This window comes from Python bivittatus, unplaced genomic scaffold, assembly GCF_059951505.1.
Source record: "Python bivittatus isolate LINGU-HERP-01145 unplaced genomic scaffold, Pbiv_v1 ctg000700_np1212, whole genome shotgun sequence".
Lineage (NCBI taxonomy): Eukaryota > Metazoa > Chordata > Lepidosauria > Squamata > Pythonidae > Python > Python bivittatus.
In genome coordinates this window covers 25,593,802-25,614,612 of record NW_028277098.1, presented here as the reverse complement: position 1 = coordinate 25,614,612, position 20,811 = coordinate 25,593,802, and the positions used below count along the sequence as shown (strand labels likewise).

The 20,811-nt window shown below is 35.4% G+C and overlaps 1 protein-coding gene across 1 annotated transcript in view; it reads left to right on the top strand.

Annotated features, from left to right (window-relative positions):
* Positions 1–18,292, top strand: part of BTBD8 (BTB domain containing 8) — a 54,235-nt gene extending 35,943 nt beyond the window's left edge. Inside the window, exons 11-18 of the mRNA XM_088154241.1 lie at positions 328–465; positions 3,265–3,394; positions 5,648–5,709; positions 8,231–8,855; positions 9,454–9,544; positions 12,034–12,170; positions 13,493–15,832; positions 17,299–18,292. Coding sequence (XP_088010367.1) covers positions 328–465; positions 3,265–3,394; positions 5,648–5,709; positions 8,231–8,855; positions 9,454–9,544; positions 12,034–12,170; positions 13,493–15,832; positions 17,299–17,768 — 3,993 coding nt within the window. The 3' untranslated portion in view covers positions 17,769–18,292. The remainder of the gene's footprint in view (positions 1–327; positions 466–3,264; positions 3,395–5,647; positions 5,710–8,230; positions 8,856–9,453; positions 9,545–12,033; positions 12,171–13,492; positions 15,833–17,298) is intronic.
* The last annotated feature ends 2,519 nt before the right edge of the window (positions 18,293–20,811 follow it).

Here is a 20,811-nt window from a genome sequence, read left to right as displayed (position 1 = left end):
ATCAGAGAATAAGTCCTGTTCAATTTAGTATGATTAATTCTGAATACATGTTGCTAAGATTGTTTTATTAGTCTTCTGTCATCTGATTAACAAAAAATGGAAGAAGAAAACAAAAAGAATCAAGGAGGGTTTGCCAAGGTATGTTACAAATGTATAGATTAAAACTGGCCCATGTGTTCCAGCACATTAGTGTTTGTGTGAAGAACTAGCATGCAAAGGACCCACACACATAAAGAGACACATACACCCTCTTTTTAGGCTCTCCCACCAAAATGCATTGTTCAGTTTCGATTTCAGATGATCTGGTTTTCTGATAATGTCTTCCAGGCTCAGGCCATGAGCAGCAAACCTGACCTTCTTGATCAAGTATTTGAAGCAGTCAAAAAAGATATTACTACTGAAAATAGTTGTTGCCTTCTCATAGCAATGGACACTTTGCTGAGTTCTTCAAATGTGAAAGAGATGGTAGGTTTTAAAAATTAACAGAAATATATCCCAGTTGTTGTTTTTAATTAGAACCTTTCAAGCCAGTGTTTAAGGGCAGAAATTCTACCAAGGGTGGTCCACAGCATTAATAGCTTATATAAAATAATCTAATAGTGATATGGTTCTGAAATGCTAGCAGTCAAAACAACTAACCAGATAGTGTTAAAATTCAAATATCATTGCAGTTAAAACTTAGAACACTCTAATAAAATTTTAAGAATAAAAGTTAAGAAGTTTGCAATGAAAGACCTTGCAGATAAACTCACATACCAGAGGCATGGAGTCACTGTGGAGAAAATCTCTCTCTTAGCCTAGTCACAATATCTGTCTTTAAAGTGAGTCAGTTAAGAAGGTCCTGTAAAATCACTATGGATCTTAAAGTGGAAATGGAGGTGGTTATTATGCATGCATTTTGGGGGATGATGACAGAACCAGTCAGGAGGCAAAACAATTCCTTAAGTTGAAAGGCTTTATTAGAAAACTTTACAAAATAAAGATTCTAATCCAAAATTAAAGTTCCAGTCACATTTGTTGGCTTTTTGTTATACATATATGCCTTAGGTTCTTCCTAATAATACTATAACTTCCCCTAAGACCTAGCCTATTTTTAGCCTTATATTACTATATATAACTTCATATATATTACATAGACTGTTTTAAATCCTCAGTCCTACACTCTTTACTTGGAACTTGTTTCTCATATTATTTCATATTTCTGTGCTCTTGTATCTAATGTCCCAATCCCCTCTCTTCTATCCTAGATAGCTCTCACCAAAGCCTCTAGCACAATACAGGCATGTTCTTGTTCACAGTTGCCATGTAGCAGTCCTTTTCCAACTGCTTTCTCTAACTAGTCTTCCAGTCTGACATAGAGGGTGTAGTTCAGTGCCCTCTTATGGATTGAAATTTGGTCTGTTACTGGGTGATGGGAGTTAATGTCATTGCCATAACCCTGCTGCAGCTCTTTTTAGTGATAGTTGGATGACTGTCCATTGTGAAAGCTTTGCTTCACTCCTGTGCCTGAGGGAAAAACACTTCCTGGATGAGTGTTTGCCAGGGCTGGGGCATCTCAAGTGCCTGCATCTAGGCCACATGTAGCTGCCAGCTCCTGAGCTACATCTAGTTGCCCGCACTGGGTCTGCTGAGTACTTGCCACTGCATAGGGTTCAATAGGATCCAGTGCCTATGCCTCCTTCAGCTTTGCCAGAGCCTAGGCTGCAGCTTGATCCATTAAGGAGCTTGGTTTAAGTTCCACATTGTGCTGTCTAGCCACTCTTCTTTATAGTCCTTCAGCTCTCTTCCTCTGTTGCTCTTGCCTTAATTCTCCTTCTTTGCTCTTTGTTCCTCCATACTTCATCTTCTGTCTTCTCAACACCACTATGATTTCTCTCTAGCGTGACCCTTTTAAAAGGGCCAGCACACTGAAAAGAGTAAGGGCAGGACCATTAAAAGGAAAGTGGTGAGCCCAAACTATTAGAAGCATTAAAGGTTAAAACTAATACTTACTGATGTGCTTCTGAGCTCAATTTTAATTACTGATGTACAGTGAGAAATCATCTGGCTGCCCATAACAATTGGCATTTGTAGGATAGGAGAGCCATTTTTGCCACTGACTACTTAAACTCATACTCCTAAATATATTCCTGGATAGAGCTGAAATCATCAGTGCTTGCATTCTGATCTAAAGCAGGTTTGCTTATACATCTGTCTTCATGTACTTCTTTTTTTATAAAATGGGACTAATTCACTCCAAATCAGAGGAATTGATGGCTTTCATCCTGCCTCCCCCATTTACTGTAATCTCTTTAAATATATGTATACAAAAGGCTCCTTACTATAGAAGTGCAGCTTCAAAATGTGGAAGGCAGAACAGTTTGAGCTATCCCATCAATAACTCAATGGGTATGCTATAAAACTAGATTTGAGAATCAAAGGTAGTCCAAATAGACAGTAGCAGATTAGATGGAACATTAATCTGGCCGCTACAAGCCTTTCTTTTTATTAAATTATATTCTAATGGTGGCACTGTTTTTATCCCTGAGGAGCAATCAGCAATATAAAAAATAAGGAATATAATTATTATTCATTGAATTGTTTATCATCTAGGTTTTGTATTCCTGAAACTGAGTATTTGTGGTAACTATTTTTTAGCAGTGAAAACAAAGATTCTTAGGAGCTTTCTACTGAAAAATATATATTTTAAAAAACTTCATTGCCTTTGATGAAATTACCATGTTTTTGCAGTTCAGGTCTTTTTCAATTAACTTAACAGGGACCCATTGCACAGGTGGCACATTTTAAAATTTTGTTATTTTTTATACATAGGCATATACACAGAAAAGTATACATAAATTATTGTTCTGTACTGCTGCAGACCTCTTCTATTGTTGACTTATTCAGCAGGAGTGAAAATTTAACCAGATGCTTTATTGGACCCTAGAGGATTTGACCTTGTAGTGACAAAGCCAAGAGTGAAAAGCTATAAAGAGATTTGTTTGTAAAATTGGAAGAGTGGGGAGAGAGAAGTAGGTAGGTTTTGATATTTTATGAGCTTCAGCATCGGTGGGAGTGGCTTGGCGTCAAGTGGAGCAAAATTATGATGCAGGACAATTGGCCTCTGAAAAGCTCGACATCTATTCAGCAGTTGTAATATCTGAGTGATGGTACCATTGATCTAGCTGAAGGAGCAAGTACCTTCTATAAGGAGTAATGATTGGTTGCTATGACAATAAGGCTTTTTCCAGCTGCTGATTTTTTTTCTCTCTTACTTGAGCGTAGGGGTTTATGTGCAGGATCCAGGCTCTGCGTGATAAACTGTGGATCTTCCTGCTTCAGTCATTTTTTGCTGTTCGACACACAGAGGGTTGGAAACTGCTGAAGGCAGCTGATCAGGAAAAAATACAAGCAGGTAGGTAAGCTACTGAATCGCTGGAACTGAGCACTTTGCAGGACAGCTGTGCCTTTATTACGGAGAAGTCATGGGAACTGGTAATTAACGTTAGCTGGAAGGGTATGTTGATGAGCCTTCTGCTTTCCAATTATTATGTAAGAATTTTGAAAAATAAACAGCTCAGACAGCCTCAAGTATGGAAGCTAAGCTGATTACACCTCCCTGTTGTGAACGCTGTTATGCAGCTATATGGAAGCCTTATAAATAGGTAGGCTGTATTTTTCTTTGCATTTAGAAGGCTTAAAAGTAATTCATAAAGATTTTTAAGCCCATGGGCATTATAGAAAGAATTGTATACATTTATTTCATGATTGTAGTGGTTGGGGGGGGGGGTTAATCTGTATTGTATGCTAAGGAACATCTTGCTTAACAGCCGATCTCATTTGTGTCGAAAATGAAGGGTCCATTGAATTCATGATTGATATGATGCTGTGATACTGGGTGTCTGCTGCAGAAGATTCATCAAAGAAGCTGCATAGCGGCCTCTAAACATTTAAGCAGCACAATTTGAAGCTAAACAAAAGAAGTCTTGCTGTGCCCTCCCCCCCTTCTCTCTCCCACCCCCGTCCTTTGTTTTCAAATGTATGGAATAAAATCTTGCGGATGAAGTACCTGAAAATGGCTTCAGGGCAGTGCTGAATATTTTTGCTATAGTCATGTAATTTCTTTGGTATGGGGAAATAGATACACACTCCAGATTATAGCATTTTGTGAAGCATTTTAGTAGCAAAAAAAAATGCCAATATAATATAAGTGAAGCATTTTTTTCTGATTTCTTAAGAGTGCTTTGAATATCCTAGATTGTACAGTGTTATTTAAAAGCTCTGTGTATTAAGCTGTTTTTTTGGAAATCAGATCAGTCATGTCCAAAAATGAAATTTTATTGGAATGTTAAATGATGTCATTCTAAATAATGCTTTCTAATATAAAAATATAAGCCCATGCATAAGTTTAGAGTACAATTCCTATCTTCCCCTGACATGAATATTTAGAGTGTAGTAAATTGGGGAAGCCTGAACTGTAGTCTATCACTGTGATAATTATCTGGTTGATTTGTTGCTTTAAAGAGGCTATAGCATTAATTACTGCAGGTTGATTACAATATCCAGAGGAATAAAAATATTCTATTTTGTGTAATTGAATGTCTTTTTTGTACAATCAGAGCAGGAGCTATTCTTCTAAGTGAGCTACTCGAATGGCTACCTAAACTTTTAAAGAAGCATGCAATTTTAAAAGGTACCATTTAGGGATTGCTTCAGATTCCCTTTTAGTAGCAATATATTAAAAAAAAGATTAAACTTGGAAACTTAAATGCTGCCTCCAACACCACTTGGTGCATGGTATTGGTTCCCACTGGAACATGTTGTTCTTTAATATATATTTTAAAAATAGCAGATGCAGTGTGTACTGTTATTCCCTTAAGAACAAGAAAAAGCCACCCAGGTGCCATTTTCAGCCTCATGCCTTCCCTTAAGAAAACAGAGGTTCACTGCAGGGTGGGAATGCAACTGACTCTTACATATTATGTGTTCATAAAATATATAAGTAATAATTGCAGGCAATGATAGAATTGGTTGAGCTACGTGCTTTGTAGAATTCTTTGGGATAGATAAAAATTGTACTTTGGCAAAGGATGTTATATGTAAAGTACATTCCTTAGTCTGCATCTTTCTAGTGTAAGTTACGTAAGATGTAGCATTGCAGAAAACTAATTTGGGTGCCTTATCGGAGTTTTTTGATCAAATTCCATTTGGAAATTTCATATACTATACTGCCTGACTGAAAGCCTTTGTATGAAGACTGGTCTTGCTTACTATGAGTATTTCATTTTAAGTTATGCTTAGAAACACAGATATATAATTTCGATACATACTACCAAATCAATAGAAGAGGAAAGAATTCTATTTTAAATTAATGACATGAGATGAGTTGGCAACGTGTAAGAAAGTTATATGTGAAAAGAGTGGGAATGTACATTATTCAAGGATGTGCAAATCAAAACTATGATTTGTTGTTGTTGTTGTTGTGTTCTGCAGGTCTGGTATGACTTGTCCTTTCTTACTAATTACTAATTGGCACTTTAAAAAGTGTGCGTGCCCTTCAGGAGCTGCCCTTATGGTTCTGCTGAAGAATAATATTCTTAAAGCTGTGTTTTCCTCCATCCCTTTTTTTTAAATATATCCTAAAGAAAGGTGTCCTTTTCTTATACAGCCGCTATTGACAAAGGAGATGACAGGAGACCTACCAAAAAGCCCATATTCAGTAGTTCTCAGGTAAAAAAAAAAAAAAGCTTACATTTTACAAGACATTCAGATTTCTGTATATAAGCATTTGTATAGGTCTTTCAAATATGATATGTGATTATTTGGGGACTTGTATGACTTGAGGCTACTGTTTCAGTAATATAATTATGTAACTTCAAGCAAATTTCCATCTATTAACTTCCCCGCACATAGAAATGTTTCTTCACAGCAAGAGTTCAGATTCAACCTCACAGTATATCAGACAGTAGCAATTTACTGCATCTCTTTTCCTACAACTCTGACCTACTGTTTTGTAAAAACCTACTTTCCCAGTTTGCAAAGCAAATGGTGTGCTAGCTAGCAAATGAAGCTTATTCCCTTCATTCATGCCATTACTTATACCCTGTGATGTCATCCACCTTTTGAGAGATATTCTTGCAAGGGAATCTAGCTCAATATGTGCATGAGAGAGATGAAAATATACTCAGCTATGCATTTGGTTACATTTGAAAATCATTCAACTTAGAACAGTAAGCTTTGGTTACATTTGATAATCATTTAACTTAGAATAGTAATATTTGGGAAATGAGGATAACTGAAGCTGGTGCTTCTTTTGTGGGGAGGGGAGAGATATAAACAAAACCAAAGTATTCTACCTGTTCCTTTTAAAAACATTCCTCTTGACAGTGCACTTGTACCCCCTCAGTGGTCTTTTGTATTAAATAATTACTCTTTGTATTTTGGATATGAAATTATATTATAGTTCCTTCTAGCAGGAATGGTGAATCTGTGTATTCCAAATGTGGTTGAACAGCATCTCTCATAATCTTTAATCACCAGACATGCCAGCTGGAACTGCTAGAATCTGTAATTCAACAGCATCTAGAGGACCTCATATTCCCCATCCTTGTGCTGTAGGATCTTTGTCAAGGAGACCTTGATCCATCCAATGTTGCAAGCAAATGGCTGATTTAATTTTCATTGCATTTTTTCCTAAGTACAGGGCTGCCTTTTTCAGCCTCAAATAATTATTTATTTTTATAAGAAAAAGACAAAAATATATATAGGGCATCTCATAAACTATTATCTTGCCCTAAAGACCCCAACCAATGAGGAACAAATCTCATTCTATTTGAATACCCTCTGCCTAGTACCATACTGTGTTCTGTTTCTTTATCATGCTAAGGAGCAACAGAATGTTGAGAGCTGATGATTATATATTTGTAAAAGAAAAATATGCATGTTTATTCAGAGGTCCTGCTGAGTCCCATGAGGCATTTTCATTAGTAAATTTAGTTAAGGTTGCAGCTTTAAATGCTCAGATCAATCATTAGTCACTCCAATTTTCCTTTCTGAAATTCGGAAATAAATTTTCTATAAATGTATTACTTACTTTATGTATGGAATACAAGTGACCAAATTTAAAAAAAACACTATGGACACAATTTGAAAATTTTATGTAACTTCTTATGACATCATGACAGGGTTTTGGTTCCATTTTTAGCTATAGCTCAATGTCTTTCCTATATTAAAAGCTGTAAAGCACATTTGGAAGAAGAAAATTTCAACCCTTATTCACAAAACAAATTTATACTCTGGGACAATCCCAGTTTGAAAACTGCAGGTAAGTTGGATTTTGTTGTCGTCGTTTTGAAGTCATGGGTAGGTAAGACTATTAATACTTTAGATTAGCTTATTGCCAATCAAGTTTTTAAATCTTTTGAATGATTAGAAGGAATTATGGTTGTTAAAATTACAAACTGGCAGTGTATTCAATGAAAACATCTCTTGATTTCACAGCTTGCTTCACAGATTTCATAGATGCATTAGCAGCGTCTAAAACTTCCACATTATTAATATTGTTAGACTAATTTTGGATTATTCTAAATCTACAGTATTTTTAAATAAAAATTAAAGCAATAAAAGTGGATATTAGTTTTTACAAGAACCCTGGAACAAAAAGTTGGAATATCCCATATTAACAAATCAATGGTTAAATGTCTTATCTTGTCCTACTATTGCCCTACTTTGGTTTAATATCCATGTTTATAAATATGGTATTACAAAGATCAATATAGTTTCAAGTTGTGAAGGTATCCTTAATTTATATACTAAAAATTTAGAATTTATCATTAAATAAAGATTTATTATGCATAGGAGACAGAAGAAAAAAATTATGCTTCAACATTGGAAACAGATTCCAGATTTAAATACTGGATTGTTGATATGGATTTGCTTTCTGTTTATGAACTAGTTCTCTACTGAGAACTCTAATAGAGTGACTAATTTTATTCCTTGTGATCAAAGTTTATTTTAAAATTGGGCTGAATGAATCTTTATATAAATTATAATAGTATAGTATTATATATTATAAGTTTTGCCATTTTTGGTCTTTTTTTTCTTTGCATATTAATGCAATACACAATTTTAAAAATTAAGAATGTATTATGAGTAAGATTCATGCTGAAGTGTATAAGCAGTTTTTTTAGGGTAGGTAAGCATGATCGTCCTACATTTTTGATAAATTATCTTTCCCTCCACTCTCCTTCAGTTAAACCAATGCTTTGCTGGTACTTGTGGCTTACAACGTACTGCTTGGAAAGCAAGTAAAAAGGAAAACCCTTGGTGTGATTCCTCTGCTAATCAGGATAAAATGAAATCTGATGGATTAGGAGCATCCGGACATACCTCAGCTACCAACTGGAACAGCAGTAATAAAGCTTTGAAGCATGATGATTTAAAGGGGAAAGACAGTAAAAAAGCAGTTTGTAAAATGATGAAGGAATCCAAAATGGGAGAGAAAATGCCTTCACCAAAGGCTAGGGCTGTTATAAAGCCCAAAGTTGAAAATAATGGAAATGCTAAGATTGAAACTTTGTTTGCCAGACAAGATTCTGACAGGCCATTACCTTCTAGCGGGCACAAAAATGCAGGAAGCAGCAAAATGTCAAAAAACCAAGAAGGTAAAACAACAGGTGCCCGTCCCAAAGTATTCCCAGGAATCTCAAGCGTACAAATTAAAGCAAAACCTCTGAAGAAGACAGTTGGAAAGGAATCTCCTCTTATGAGCACAGATACTCTAAGCAAATCAACCAATTCAAGTCCAGATCTGCAGATATCCATTGACAAAGATGATCCCAAAGAGGAAAAAGCAGATGAAAGCAAAAAGCAATCAGGTAATTATCAGAGTCCCTTCTAATTTGCTGCAGAGCTCATACATTGAAATTATCTTAAAAGGTTTTCTTTTTTCATGACACAGTCTGAGGAGGTTTTCATTATCCTGATTCCTTCTTTTTTAATGTTTAATTCACAATTATAAAGAAAAAATGGCAATAGTAAATATAGATGGGCTCTTAGGAAAATCTCTCTCAAACATATTGGAAGCTGCATGAAGATACTCTCATTAGGATTAGAATAAATAATATTTTTCCCCTTTTTTCTTTGTATATCATTCAGATGAACGATCTGAGAGATTTTTTTTTTTAATCTGCTAATCATTGCTAGAGATTATTGAATAGGAATAATTTCAATGCTTGAATGATTTTTGGATAATCTGTTCGTAATGTGTATAAGAAAAGGGTTAAAGCTTGTTTATACACGTTTATACAAGATTCATATGGTCCCCCAGAGTCACTTATCTTGAGATGGGTGGCCATATCAATTTAATAAATATATAAATAAGAGTATACACACACATATGCTTTTAGCAAGTGCTCATTATTGTGGATCTCTTGCTTTCTGAATTCTATTTTTTATTATTATTTTATTGTACAGCTTTGAAAACAAAATCTGCTGTGAAGATGACTAACGGAGCCTTTTCCAAAAAACATGTTAATGACCTTGAGGCTAATAGTCCAATGAACAGGTGTGTTAAAAAGTAGTTTTAGTATTAGTTTTTCATGTGCTAGGATCTTAATCTCTATTGAAAATAAAACTCATCACGTCTGCCTGGTTGAATCGTGTGTTTGATTCCAAATTTTGTGTTTTGGGTCATGTTTTGATTTTAAAAAAATGATAACTCTCTTTCTATATTGCCAGGGCCAAAACCAATGACTATATGGATCATCTCTTTAAATGCTGATTTATATACTGCTTTCTTACTTATCATTTGTAGCTCTTAGTAAAAACCTAAAGGTTGCTGAGCTCTCTCAAAATTTAGTCAGACATTCAGTCTTAAAAGGGTACCAGTTACATAGGGAAGAGGGAAACATATTCTACTCCCATGACCATCATTCTTGGACATCTCATTCCAGATACCATTAACAATCCAACTGCACTGCTGTGTCCCTGGCTTTATCATATTGCCTAGGGATATTTTCAGGGGGGTTCATTTACTTTGGCTTGAATAAAAGTAAACACTTCTTCAGTGTCTAGAGCCTTACATTACTGGGCCTCTTTAATTTTTTTAAAGATTATAATTGCATTAGTAAAAACTAATACAAACTAAAAGAAAGAAAAAATAGTAGAAGGAAAGTAAAAAGTGCAAAGAAAAAAATGTAGAGAATAAAAAGAAAGAAAAGAAAGAATATAGTAAAGAAAAAGAAAAGAAATATATAAAGAAATTACTTCTAACCTTCATCACAAGTATAAACAATTTTAGTAATTTTTCACCTCCTCTTAATTTACAACATCCCTTCATCCCATGTCTCATCTTTTATCTATAAACAAATCCATAAAACATTGTCATTTCAGTCCTGGTGTCAGCAAAAGTCTATTGAGGGTTGCCAGAAGTAATAACCTATCTATTTTAACCTTGATCAAATAAACCAACTTTATATTCCTTCCTTTTACTTCTAACAATCTTAATCTTTAGTCTATTCAAGTAATGTCATAGAACTTGATTTCTTTTGATTTCTTTTTTACCCCTTCTCACAAGATTCATCCAGGCTTTAACAAACCTCTTTTGTAAATCCAATATAAAAGAATTATCCAGGTCACTCTCTTGGTTTATTATTTGTAATTCCCTTTTGATTTTTAAGGCATCAATCGATTTCTTTTGTATGTCCAATGAAACTCTTTTTCCATGTCATTCTTGTAGCCTGTCATTTGTAGATCCCTTTCAATGCCAACTCAGTCTCTGTCTTTTCAGATAAAACTTGTTCCTCTTCTGCCATTTCTTCCAAAACATCTTTTGGATACAGTATCCATAGAAGCAAACATCATTATTGACATTATTGATATTAACTTCTGATTCTGTTTTTCAAAAGTATCCTTCAGTATTTCTAATGTTATAATATTTTGCACCATTCTGTAGCTGTTAATCAGGTTTATGTATTCTTCTCCTTTTATTAAAATCTTTAGTTCCCTCTAGTGTCCAATTTTTAAAGTTGTTTCTCTTTTATGTCTTAGAAAAAATTCACATCAAGATGACTTTTCCATGGGAAGGATTCTTTATAATTAATTCCAAAAACTTATTTCAAATTTATCTAGACTCTTAATCTATTTATAACTTTCTAAAATCAAAGCTTGATTAGCTTTTTGCTGTTTATTTCAATTTTGTTTAAGTTCTTAAGCTTGTAGTTAAAATTTTCTTTCATTAAAGATTGAAGGGAAACTCATCTGGTGTTTTCAGACTTGTCGATCCAAAGGTTTCTAATAGCTGAAAAGTAGTTAATAAGAAATTTCCAAATGTGATTAGAAAAGGAAGTATGCAAACTTTTTTAAAGGCACTGACTGTGGTTTGAGCAAGTTGGCTATACCCTCAACTCCCAGTGTTCAAAACCCACCAGAAACAACTGTCCTGCAGTCTCTTCTCAAGGAGCAACTGTCTGGAGCACTTATGGGCCATCTCCCATCATCTCTTTGTCCGGAGAGGTTCAAAGAGCCAGTCTACTCTCTGACTCTTCGTTCTTCACTGCAGTCATCAGCTTCGCTTTTTGTGGAGCCATCTTCAGCCCACCATTTCTTCCTCCGGAAGTCACATTACTGGGGCTCTTGATCAAAGTATTTTACCCTAGCCAGAGTAGAATTTCTTGTATAGTGACAAAGTAGACCAGGTCTTCAATAATATTCAGATATGGAAAGACAAGCTATATAGTCAGTGACAGTTTGGAAGGACTGCTAACTTTGTGTTGTCTGGTTTGAGTGGTTCTGTTCTTACTTGTAAAGAAGTCAGTATTTTAGAAATGCATGTAAGCTATATAAATGTTTAATGTGTTTATACATTCTACTGTAGCTGTGGATAGAGAACCTGTGGTCCTGTAGGTATTGCTGAACTACAGTTCCCAGCCAGCGCAGCCATTGATGAGGAATGCTAGGGACTATAGTTTGGCAATAATGGAGGACCACAATTTCCCAGCTTTATTCAGGGTCTTTAAACTTGCAAATAAACCAAGCAGTGTCTGTTAATTTCAGTGTTACAAAGAAATGCACTGGGAAAGTCAACAATGACCATACACCACAAGCAGTTGCGAAGAAAAGGGGAACTGAAGCTGGCAGTTCTGTGCCTCAGCAGAAGACAAAGAATATAGCTAATGCTACAAAAACCCAAGGTAAACTCAAGTTGACTTAGTCCTGTCTATGCAGGGTGGCTCTGTAGAAACCATGTTTTCTAACTTGGAATTTTTGTACACAAGGGGTTATCATCCTCTTGGTCTTTCCTTCTTCTTTTTAGTAATGTTTTTAAGGTTTTATGTATTTATATATTTTATGTCTTTAATGTTTGTTGTGAATCGCCCAGAGTTCCCCCATTGGGGGAGATGGGTGGTTGAAAAATTTAATAAATAAATTAAATAAATAAACAAGTGAATCGGCAATGTTATCCATATTTCCTGGGCATAAATCCCATTGAGAACAAAGGGAATTGATTCCAAGGAAACCCGTATTGCATTGGGACCTACTAAAAATAAACTTGGGGAGTTTGTGTCCATATGACACATTGGATATTCTTTGAAAATTAGCAATGAGGTTCCTGTGACAACCGCATTCTATCCAGCAAAGCATAATAATTATGGATATAGTCATAGAAGCAGACCTTACATTTTCTCAGGTCTGTAAGAACGTATAGTCGAAAGCTTAGAGAACTTTGCCCCTACAACAGAAGTTTCATCACATAGGAAGTTAAGTGCATAACCAATAAATAAGAAATGAGTAAATTTTAGCATAAAACCTGTTCATGTAAAAAAATCTCTGTGTTTTTACATTTTTTTTAAAATGATAGAATCATTTTTTATGTGACAACAGTACTACTTGAATTACTAATTTAATTTAATACATATCTGTTCAATGGATTGGTTTCTTGAGGGGTTATTTTGGGAACAAAATCAGGGTTGCTGGGCCAAAGCTCAAATTCCATTCTTTCTTTCCCCTGGATCCCCAAGGAGCTTGCTCCCAAATCCTGCTGCCTTAAATGCATTCTGCCCTCCTTTGTCCCTGGAATGCCATTTAGCCCAGAAGCTCCCATCGCTACTGGCATCCTCTGGCACGCTTTTTCTTCTCATATCCCTCTGTCTGTTTTCAATTCTTACAAAAACATTGACATAATGAAACTAGATTTTAGTTCTGATGGCTTTTTAACTGGAATCTTTATATTACATTATGAAGCATAAAGTATATTGCTCAAAAAAGATAATTATTAATCATGTCTAGATTTTGGTCCAGTGACTGCTAATTCTTCTGAATATGAAATATTGATTTGCTTTGTGTGTTTTAACATTATTTTTTCCTGTTTCTTTGTCTCTTTTCCCCCTTTTTAGAGGGGGAATATAAAATTTCACCCACTGATAACTTATTGGTTCTTTTGTTATACGGGTTTTCTTAATTAAAAAGTTTGCTAAGTGGAATGTACCATAACTTTAATATGTTGCCTTTTTAGGTCTACAGGGAGATATGTCAAATCCACTTAAGGCTGCTCTTTCTCCAAAACAGAATGAAGAAAAAAGTATGACACAACATACGACACAGTTGGAGAAACTAACTTCATTGAAGAAAAAGGCTAAATCTTCACAAGCAACGTCTGTTAAAGCTACTGCAAAAATAATAACAACCAAAACCCAGACTCATTCAAAGAAGACTGAAATGACAAACAATAAGGAACAAAAACAGAAAATAGTTAGTGTCCCAAAGCTTTCATCATCAAGCCAGAAGCCTTCTAGAAGCGAATCACCAGTTCTAAAGAATATACCTGGAGAAGAGCAAAAGAATTCAGATCTTAAACTTGAAAACTCTACTTTGGGAGATCAACCATGTGGCAATCACAAATCTAGTCCAGAGAACCAAAATTATAGTGGAACATCTTTACTTGAATTACAAAAGCAGAATATACCTATTTTGGAAAAAAATATTCCCCTTGAAGAGGTGGATTGCAGGGGAGATTTGGAACCTCCTTGTATTTCAGAGCGGAGCATGTCAATGAAGCATGATGAGATGACCAAACGGATTCATAAAAATGAGGATGATAAATCTCCTGTAAATAAAAAGATGGAGCAATGTACTGCCATTGAATTGCACCCTATTAAAGGTCATGAGAGTGTTACATGTGGGAATATTAACCAGAATACCACATGCTTGACTTTAAATGAAATGTTAAAATGCAAAATACTTCCAGAGTCTGTTGCTTCCCAGAATTTCTTGGGAACTTTAACAAAAAATGAGAACCATTTGATACAAGAAAAATCAGTTGTCTATTCTGATACCTTGGAAGCTGAAAAAGATGTTAACCATGTGAATGGTCAATCACATAGGCTATCAAAAACTGCCAGTGATGGTTCAAACTGTGAACATGAAGAGAAAAAATCTTCTACTTCTAAAACCTTTGTGATTGATTCTGAAAGCGCTGATGAATTTTCTGACAAGTCTGTCTTGACTGACTCACAGTTGGCTACAGTGGAATCAGAGCCTGCTTCAAAATCTTATGTAGGGCAAGTTGCAGAAAAATGCTCATCTAAAGACACCGATACTACAGAAACTCCAGAAAGTCATGAAAATTCAGAAACTCCATTTACTGATCAGTGGAATTTAAGTTCCAGTGCACTTGATCCAAAAGAAAGTCCTGAATCAGATACTGGCAGTGCAACAACATCATCAGATGATATAAAGCCAAGATCAGAAGACTATGATGCAGGGGGTTCTCAGGATGATGAGGGATCAAATGAAAGGGGAATTTCAAAATGCAGTACCATGTTATGCCATGATTTTCTTGGCAGAAGCAGTAGTGACACAAGTACACCTGAAGAACTAAAAATGTATGATACAAGTCTAAGAATAGAAGTGAAAATGAAAAAGGAAAACTCTGATCTGTTTCGGGTAATTTCAACAAGTGATGAGGAAATCCCTAGAAAAAAGCCTGAAACAACATGGTTGCATCAAAGTGGAGAAAGACAAAGTGGATCAAGTGGGAGTAATGCTAATTTTGCCACCACGCAATTTCCTCAAGAAGCTGATCAGGTCTCTTCTTCGGCAGATGAGACAGAAGAGGAAAAGTCTGAAAATGAAAATGTTGTAGAAAAAATACCTCCAGCAGAAGTTCCTATTCAGCAGTTCCATGGGATAGTGAATCTAGCATTTGATGATGCAACAGAAAATGATATTGAAAGTCAAGAATTCTCTACCACTAAAAATTTTAAGCGCTCTATATTACTGTCAGTGGATGAATGTGAAGAACTGGGATCTGATGATGGTGTAGAGGTTCATACTCCTCTTCAAAGTACTCTGGATGCTGCAACACCTTCTGATGTATTTGATAGCTTTTCCCATGAGCATAATAGCAAAACATTTTATTCAAGATACTCATTGGAGATTGAGGATGGATTCCTGGATTGTAAGGGAGATGACAAAGAAAGGTTGAACAAAAATGAGAACCCCTCTATAGATCCTCATGACAGTGAACAAAAAATAAAAGCTACACCAGCTATTTCAGTTACAGAGGAAAAATGCATGGAAAAAGCTGAGAAAATAGGACACAGCCAACCTTCCACAGAAGTGAAGTGTGAAGAAAGTAATGGCTTTCAGTGCAATAAAGTTTTAGACAATGACACAAAAACTCAAGGAAGACCTTGCCACTTGGATCTTCATCAGCGAGATAATACTGACTTACAGAAGAACAGCACTACAAAACCAGTAGATCCATATAAAAGTCAGTTCCTGGCTCAGGAAGGTAACATGAAAGAGAATGAGTCAGCATCCCCTGAATACACTGACACTGCTTTACCTGCAGGTAATGTACAGAAATAAAAAATGTTAAGTTCCTTGAAATATTAAGTATTAATGGAATATTAAGGTTATAGCTGGGGCGGAGTTTAAACTCTAGTAAATCCCTTAGGAATTTTATGCAGACTCTTATAAAATACATATTCTGAATAGTCAAGAATATGCTGTAGCTTGCGGTCCATGTGGGCAGTTGGTAATGTTATCTTGGGTAAAGGAAGAGCAGGCTTATATTCTTGAGCCTATTTTTTTCAGGAGGACATTAGCAGCTCATATATCCATTTGTTTGAAAAACTATATGATTCATAAATATACATACATATATATATATACTATATATATATATATATATATGTGTGTGTGTGTATATATATATATATTTTAAAGTGGGATGTGCAATAAGTTTGTTAATCTAAAGTGTTCCGCATTGTTAACCTGAACAGGTATATTGATTACTGCACTTTCTGTTTTGCACAAAGCTGGGGATTGGTCTTTGTATTGTTGTAATCAGTGGGACTGTAACATTGACTTCAGAGGAAGCTGGTCTGCACCTGAAAAACTTTCAGGGTATTCCTAAATTAAGCTAGCTGGGGGAACATCCTTTTTTTAAAAAGAGAGAGAGAGAGATTATGCTTTAGAAACCAACAAATATATCTAAACTTACTATGCTTGTTTCACATAGTTAGTAACTCCTTGTCTAGTTTTGTGTTTTTTAAAACAGGAATTCAGCTCAATATCCCCAATACACACACAGCACCTGAATCTTTCTTTTAAAATTTCTGTATACCAAAACATTTGAAATAATTTGCGTTCAGAATCATATAATTGATCTTCAAGTTGTAACTCTTTCCTTTTTTTTTGTTTGCTTGCTTGTTCTTGCTTGCAGCTATCCTTTGCATGTACAGTACTTTAAGTATAAGCCTATGGGAGCAGGGGGAATATTTGTTTTTGTCACCTCTGAAGATGACTTGGCTGAAGTCACTGTTCTAGTGAACATGCCTTCCTTTCCTTTCCTTTCCTTTCCTTTCCTTTCCTTTCCTTTCCTTTCCTTTCCTTTCCTTTCTCTTTTCTTTCTCTTTTCTTTCTCTTTTCTTTTCTTCCTCCCCTTTCCTCTTTATACTCTATTCCCTCCTATTTTAAGTTTCAGCTTTAGAGGTTTTAGAAATCTGTGTGCATTAAATGTTGGTTTATATGACTTACCTCTTTCTGTATTAGAATTTTTTTCTAATTCTGGAGGTATATTGTTAATCACCAGTGGTAACTTTATGTATAAGCCGTATTTTGTTTCATTTACTTTTTTAAAATACATAATTTAAAACCCACAATTTTTTGTGAACTTTGTATGCAGTTACATTTTCTCCTTATTTGGTTGTATTTGTCCTGCTGCACTGAATTAAGTAACCTGTACAGAAGCCCTACATAGAAAATCAAAGCTTCTACAATTTTTACAATGTGTAGTATTATGAATTATTTCAGGAGACATAGATGATTGTGACAGATTGACACAAACCTGCATGTATGAGCATCGGCCTCCAAAAACCCTTTCTCCAATATACGAGATGGATGTTGGAGAAGCTTTTGAGCAGAGGATGGAGTCTGAAGTGAATTTTCTAGATGTGGATTTTGAAGACCAACAGTTTGCCGAACAGGACTGGACTCTTCTCAGGCAATTGTTATCTGACCAGGAGTCAAACTTGGACATCAAAAATTCTGTTCCCGAAGACCTTAACTTAGCACAGTATCTCATCAACCAAACACTATTTCTAGCACGAGACAGTTCACAACCTCAGGGTAAAGCACAGATTGACACTTTCAGTAAGTGGACTGAACTAATATCTCCACTGGACGATTCTTCAGCAAGTATCACAGTGGCAAGTTTTTCATCAGAAGATTGTTCTTCCCCACATGGGGAGTGGACAATTCTTGAACTAGAAACCCATCATTAAGGTATCTGTTGATACAGGACTCCTTCCCTCTTTCTCTCCTTCCTTCTGCAAGTAAATATTTTGCAATATTTCCATACAATAAATATTACATTGGTCAGGCATGAGTGGTCCAATTCTAACTAAAATTTATTTGCAGGTAAAATCATTTAAGTGGATGGTTTCTAACAAGCATTTGCAGCCATTTTTGTCTTGTTTTTCTTGACTTCTTCCTAGGAAGAATTCTGTATGAAAAAAAAATCTTGGCTTACTGTATTCTTACTCATCACTCAGTCATACCTTCCTGGATGCTCAAAGAATTAAAATGGGAATGCAAAAAAAGTAGTGCTATCCTTTTTTTTTTTTCCTTATCACTCTCCATTTAGTAGCTTCTTCAAATAAGAAATTCACAGTGATTATGTCAAGATGTGTGCCAACAGTACTTTAAATACTAGAAATGTATGTTTGAATTTGCAGGAAAGTTTTGATGCAACTGTTTTTGAATTTCTTTATAAACAGCAGCATGTGGGTTTGTTTTCTCTGACTTGATTTTGTACCTTTTTTGTTTTGAAAAATTTCAATAAATTTTTAAATTGCTTAAATATAAGACTACATGTAACTATTATTGGAAAGAATGATAACACTTCTTTTTTGAAAAGAAAAAATTGTTGGTAAAAGGCATAGTGTAATTAATTCCTTTTTTGGGAAAATGAAGCTGATTAATCTTCATGTTCATGTATGTCTGGTTTTGGTCTAGAATTGATAACTTTCTTTCAAGTAATCAATCTGAGCAATTGCACAGGAACAGTGCAATATGGCTACCACATTTTTAGAAAGGTTTTTTTTTTTCATAAAAGCTCTTCTCTGTGAAAAAATGCACAAATCATTTTTAAATTTTTGTATTTGAAAATCAAATGAATTCTTTTACAGTTAATGTGTAAGATGATTTTATATTACTTTTCCTTCAGTATGTATGTTAATCCTTGACTGAGGGAAACATTTTACATAAAAATCGTTTGAGTCCATCTAGGTAACCCAACTCCTTATTGCAAAGGAAAGCTGGAAAACACTTCGTAGGGACTTTTTCTTTTGGAACGTCACAGAGGATGAAACTTGAAATCCAAGTATCCTTGTGGCAAGATGTATGCTTGGTGTCATATACATAGCTTGAGGTCAGATGCACTCTGGTCTTAGTGTGGAAAATCTTGACTTCTTCTACAATATGTTGAGGGATCCGTAGATCTGCTGATCTGCAATGGAACTGTGGGCTTGCCTGTGTTGCTGTAATGAAGGAAATGTGAACCACAGCATCCCAGCAGTGTATTCTTGCAGGAAGTGTTTATGGACTCTGCAGTTGATCTTCATTGTGCTATTTTACATAGGGGTTGTATCAGTTGATCTTCATTGTGCTATTTTACATAGGGGTTGTATCACAAGTGAATATTAATGCCCAAAGTGATAATTATTTATACACCACCATCCTTTCCGTATCCTGGTTGCACACTGGGGCATTTTCTCTCAACTGAACTTAAAAAGCACAGGAGCTAAATTTGGAACACTGCAGATTAATTGAATAATGTTATAACAGGAGGAAATATGAACTGGACAGATAATGAAATCATCATATAGGTGTTATATATTTAGGATTAGTTATAACTTCCATGGGACATTTAAAAGCAATGGCTTTTATCATTAATAACTTATAATAGTTTTGATCCATTCTCTTGAACTATATCTTAACTTGTTCCCATAGAACCATATAATTCATTAGAACCCTTGCCTCTGATTATCAGGTTCTTTAGAGGCATTGTAATATTTCTTCATTCTACAGATTAGTTGTTGTTTTTTTAATCAATGCTAATGGATATCTTTAAGACTGCAGAAATGAAAATTCTATTGTCACTGGTTTCTGTGATCAAAAGTAGAGTTGTGCAGCTGTAAGTTGCATTGTCCACAAATTGGTATGATGGCACCATGCCACATTCACACTACTATTCTTAGATGATGGGTCTCAGATTTAATAGAATCAAAGTAATGTTTCACTATCTGCTGCTTGCTCAATTATAGTGAAGCAAGTTCTTGAAGTGAACTCAGATGAACGTACTCTTTAACTAGCACACTATGCTTGTACACACATACAAACCCATAATATCCCATGAGTTTCATATTCTCCACTTGGTGTACAGCAAGGTTCATAATTAGATTCTCTAAGCCAACACTCCACTCATTCCCACTTTAGAAAGTTCTGCTTAAATATGAGAATTCTACTATCACTTAGCTATAAAGCTGGCTGGCAACGCATATCATAGCCTGATCTAACTCACAGAATTCCCAAACATACATCTTGACTATTCCCACTTCAGATTGTAGCTGGAGGCTGAGATGACTGAGTACCGTATTTTTCTGACAATAAGACGCCCCCATGTACAAGACAACCCCCACTTTTCCAACCCAAAATTAAGAAATCAATATTTTAAAGATAGTGCAGAACACATTTTTATTTAGTAATTAGTTACCATTTACCTGATACACTTGGTGGGAGGAGGTCCAAACCGTCTCTCTGCAGCTCTATTTCCAGGCTCTTTTGCATAACTGATTACATTCAAGCACGACTGAAACTGCCGATAGCTTGTCTCTGCAAACAGCCTTCCTCTAATTGGTTTGTTCAGCATCAGCTGATGTCAGTTACATCAGGCTCGTGATTGGAGGAAGTCTGTTTGGGAGACAAGCTATTTCACTCGTGATTGGAGGCTAGCAATAGGAGGAAGCCTCTCTGCAGAAACAAAGTATGGGCAATTTTGCAACCGCGCGATTCTCGGCTGACTTCCTTGAATAAGACGCCCTTCAATTTTTAGGGTAAGGATTTTAGAAAAAAGTATCGTCTTATAGTCGGAAAAATATGGTATGTCTTTTTCCACATTTTAGTCCAGTATGAACAATTGTAGCACAGGAATTAACACACTGAGCAGTAAAACAGGATTATTTTTGTGAGTTCTTTAGGTTTGCTTTCCCCAACCTGGTGCTGCCTGGATAGTTTGTACTATATTTCCACAAATTTCATGTCAGG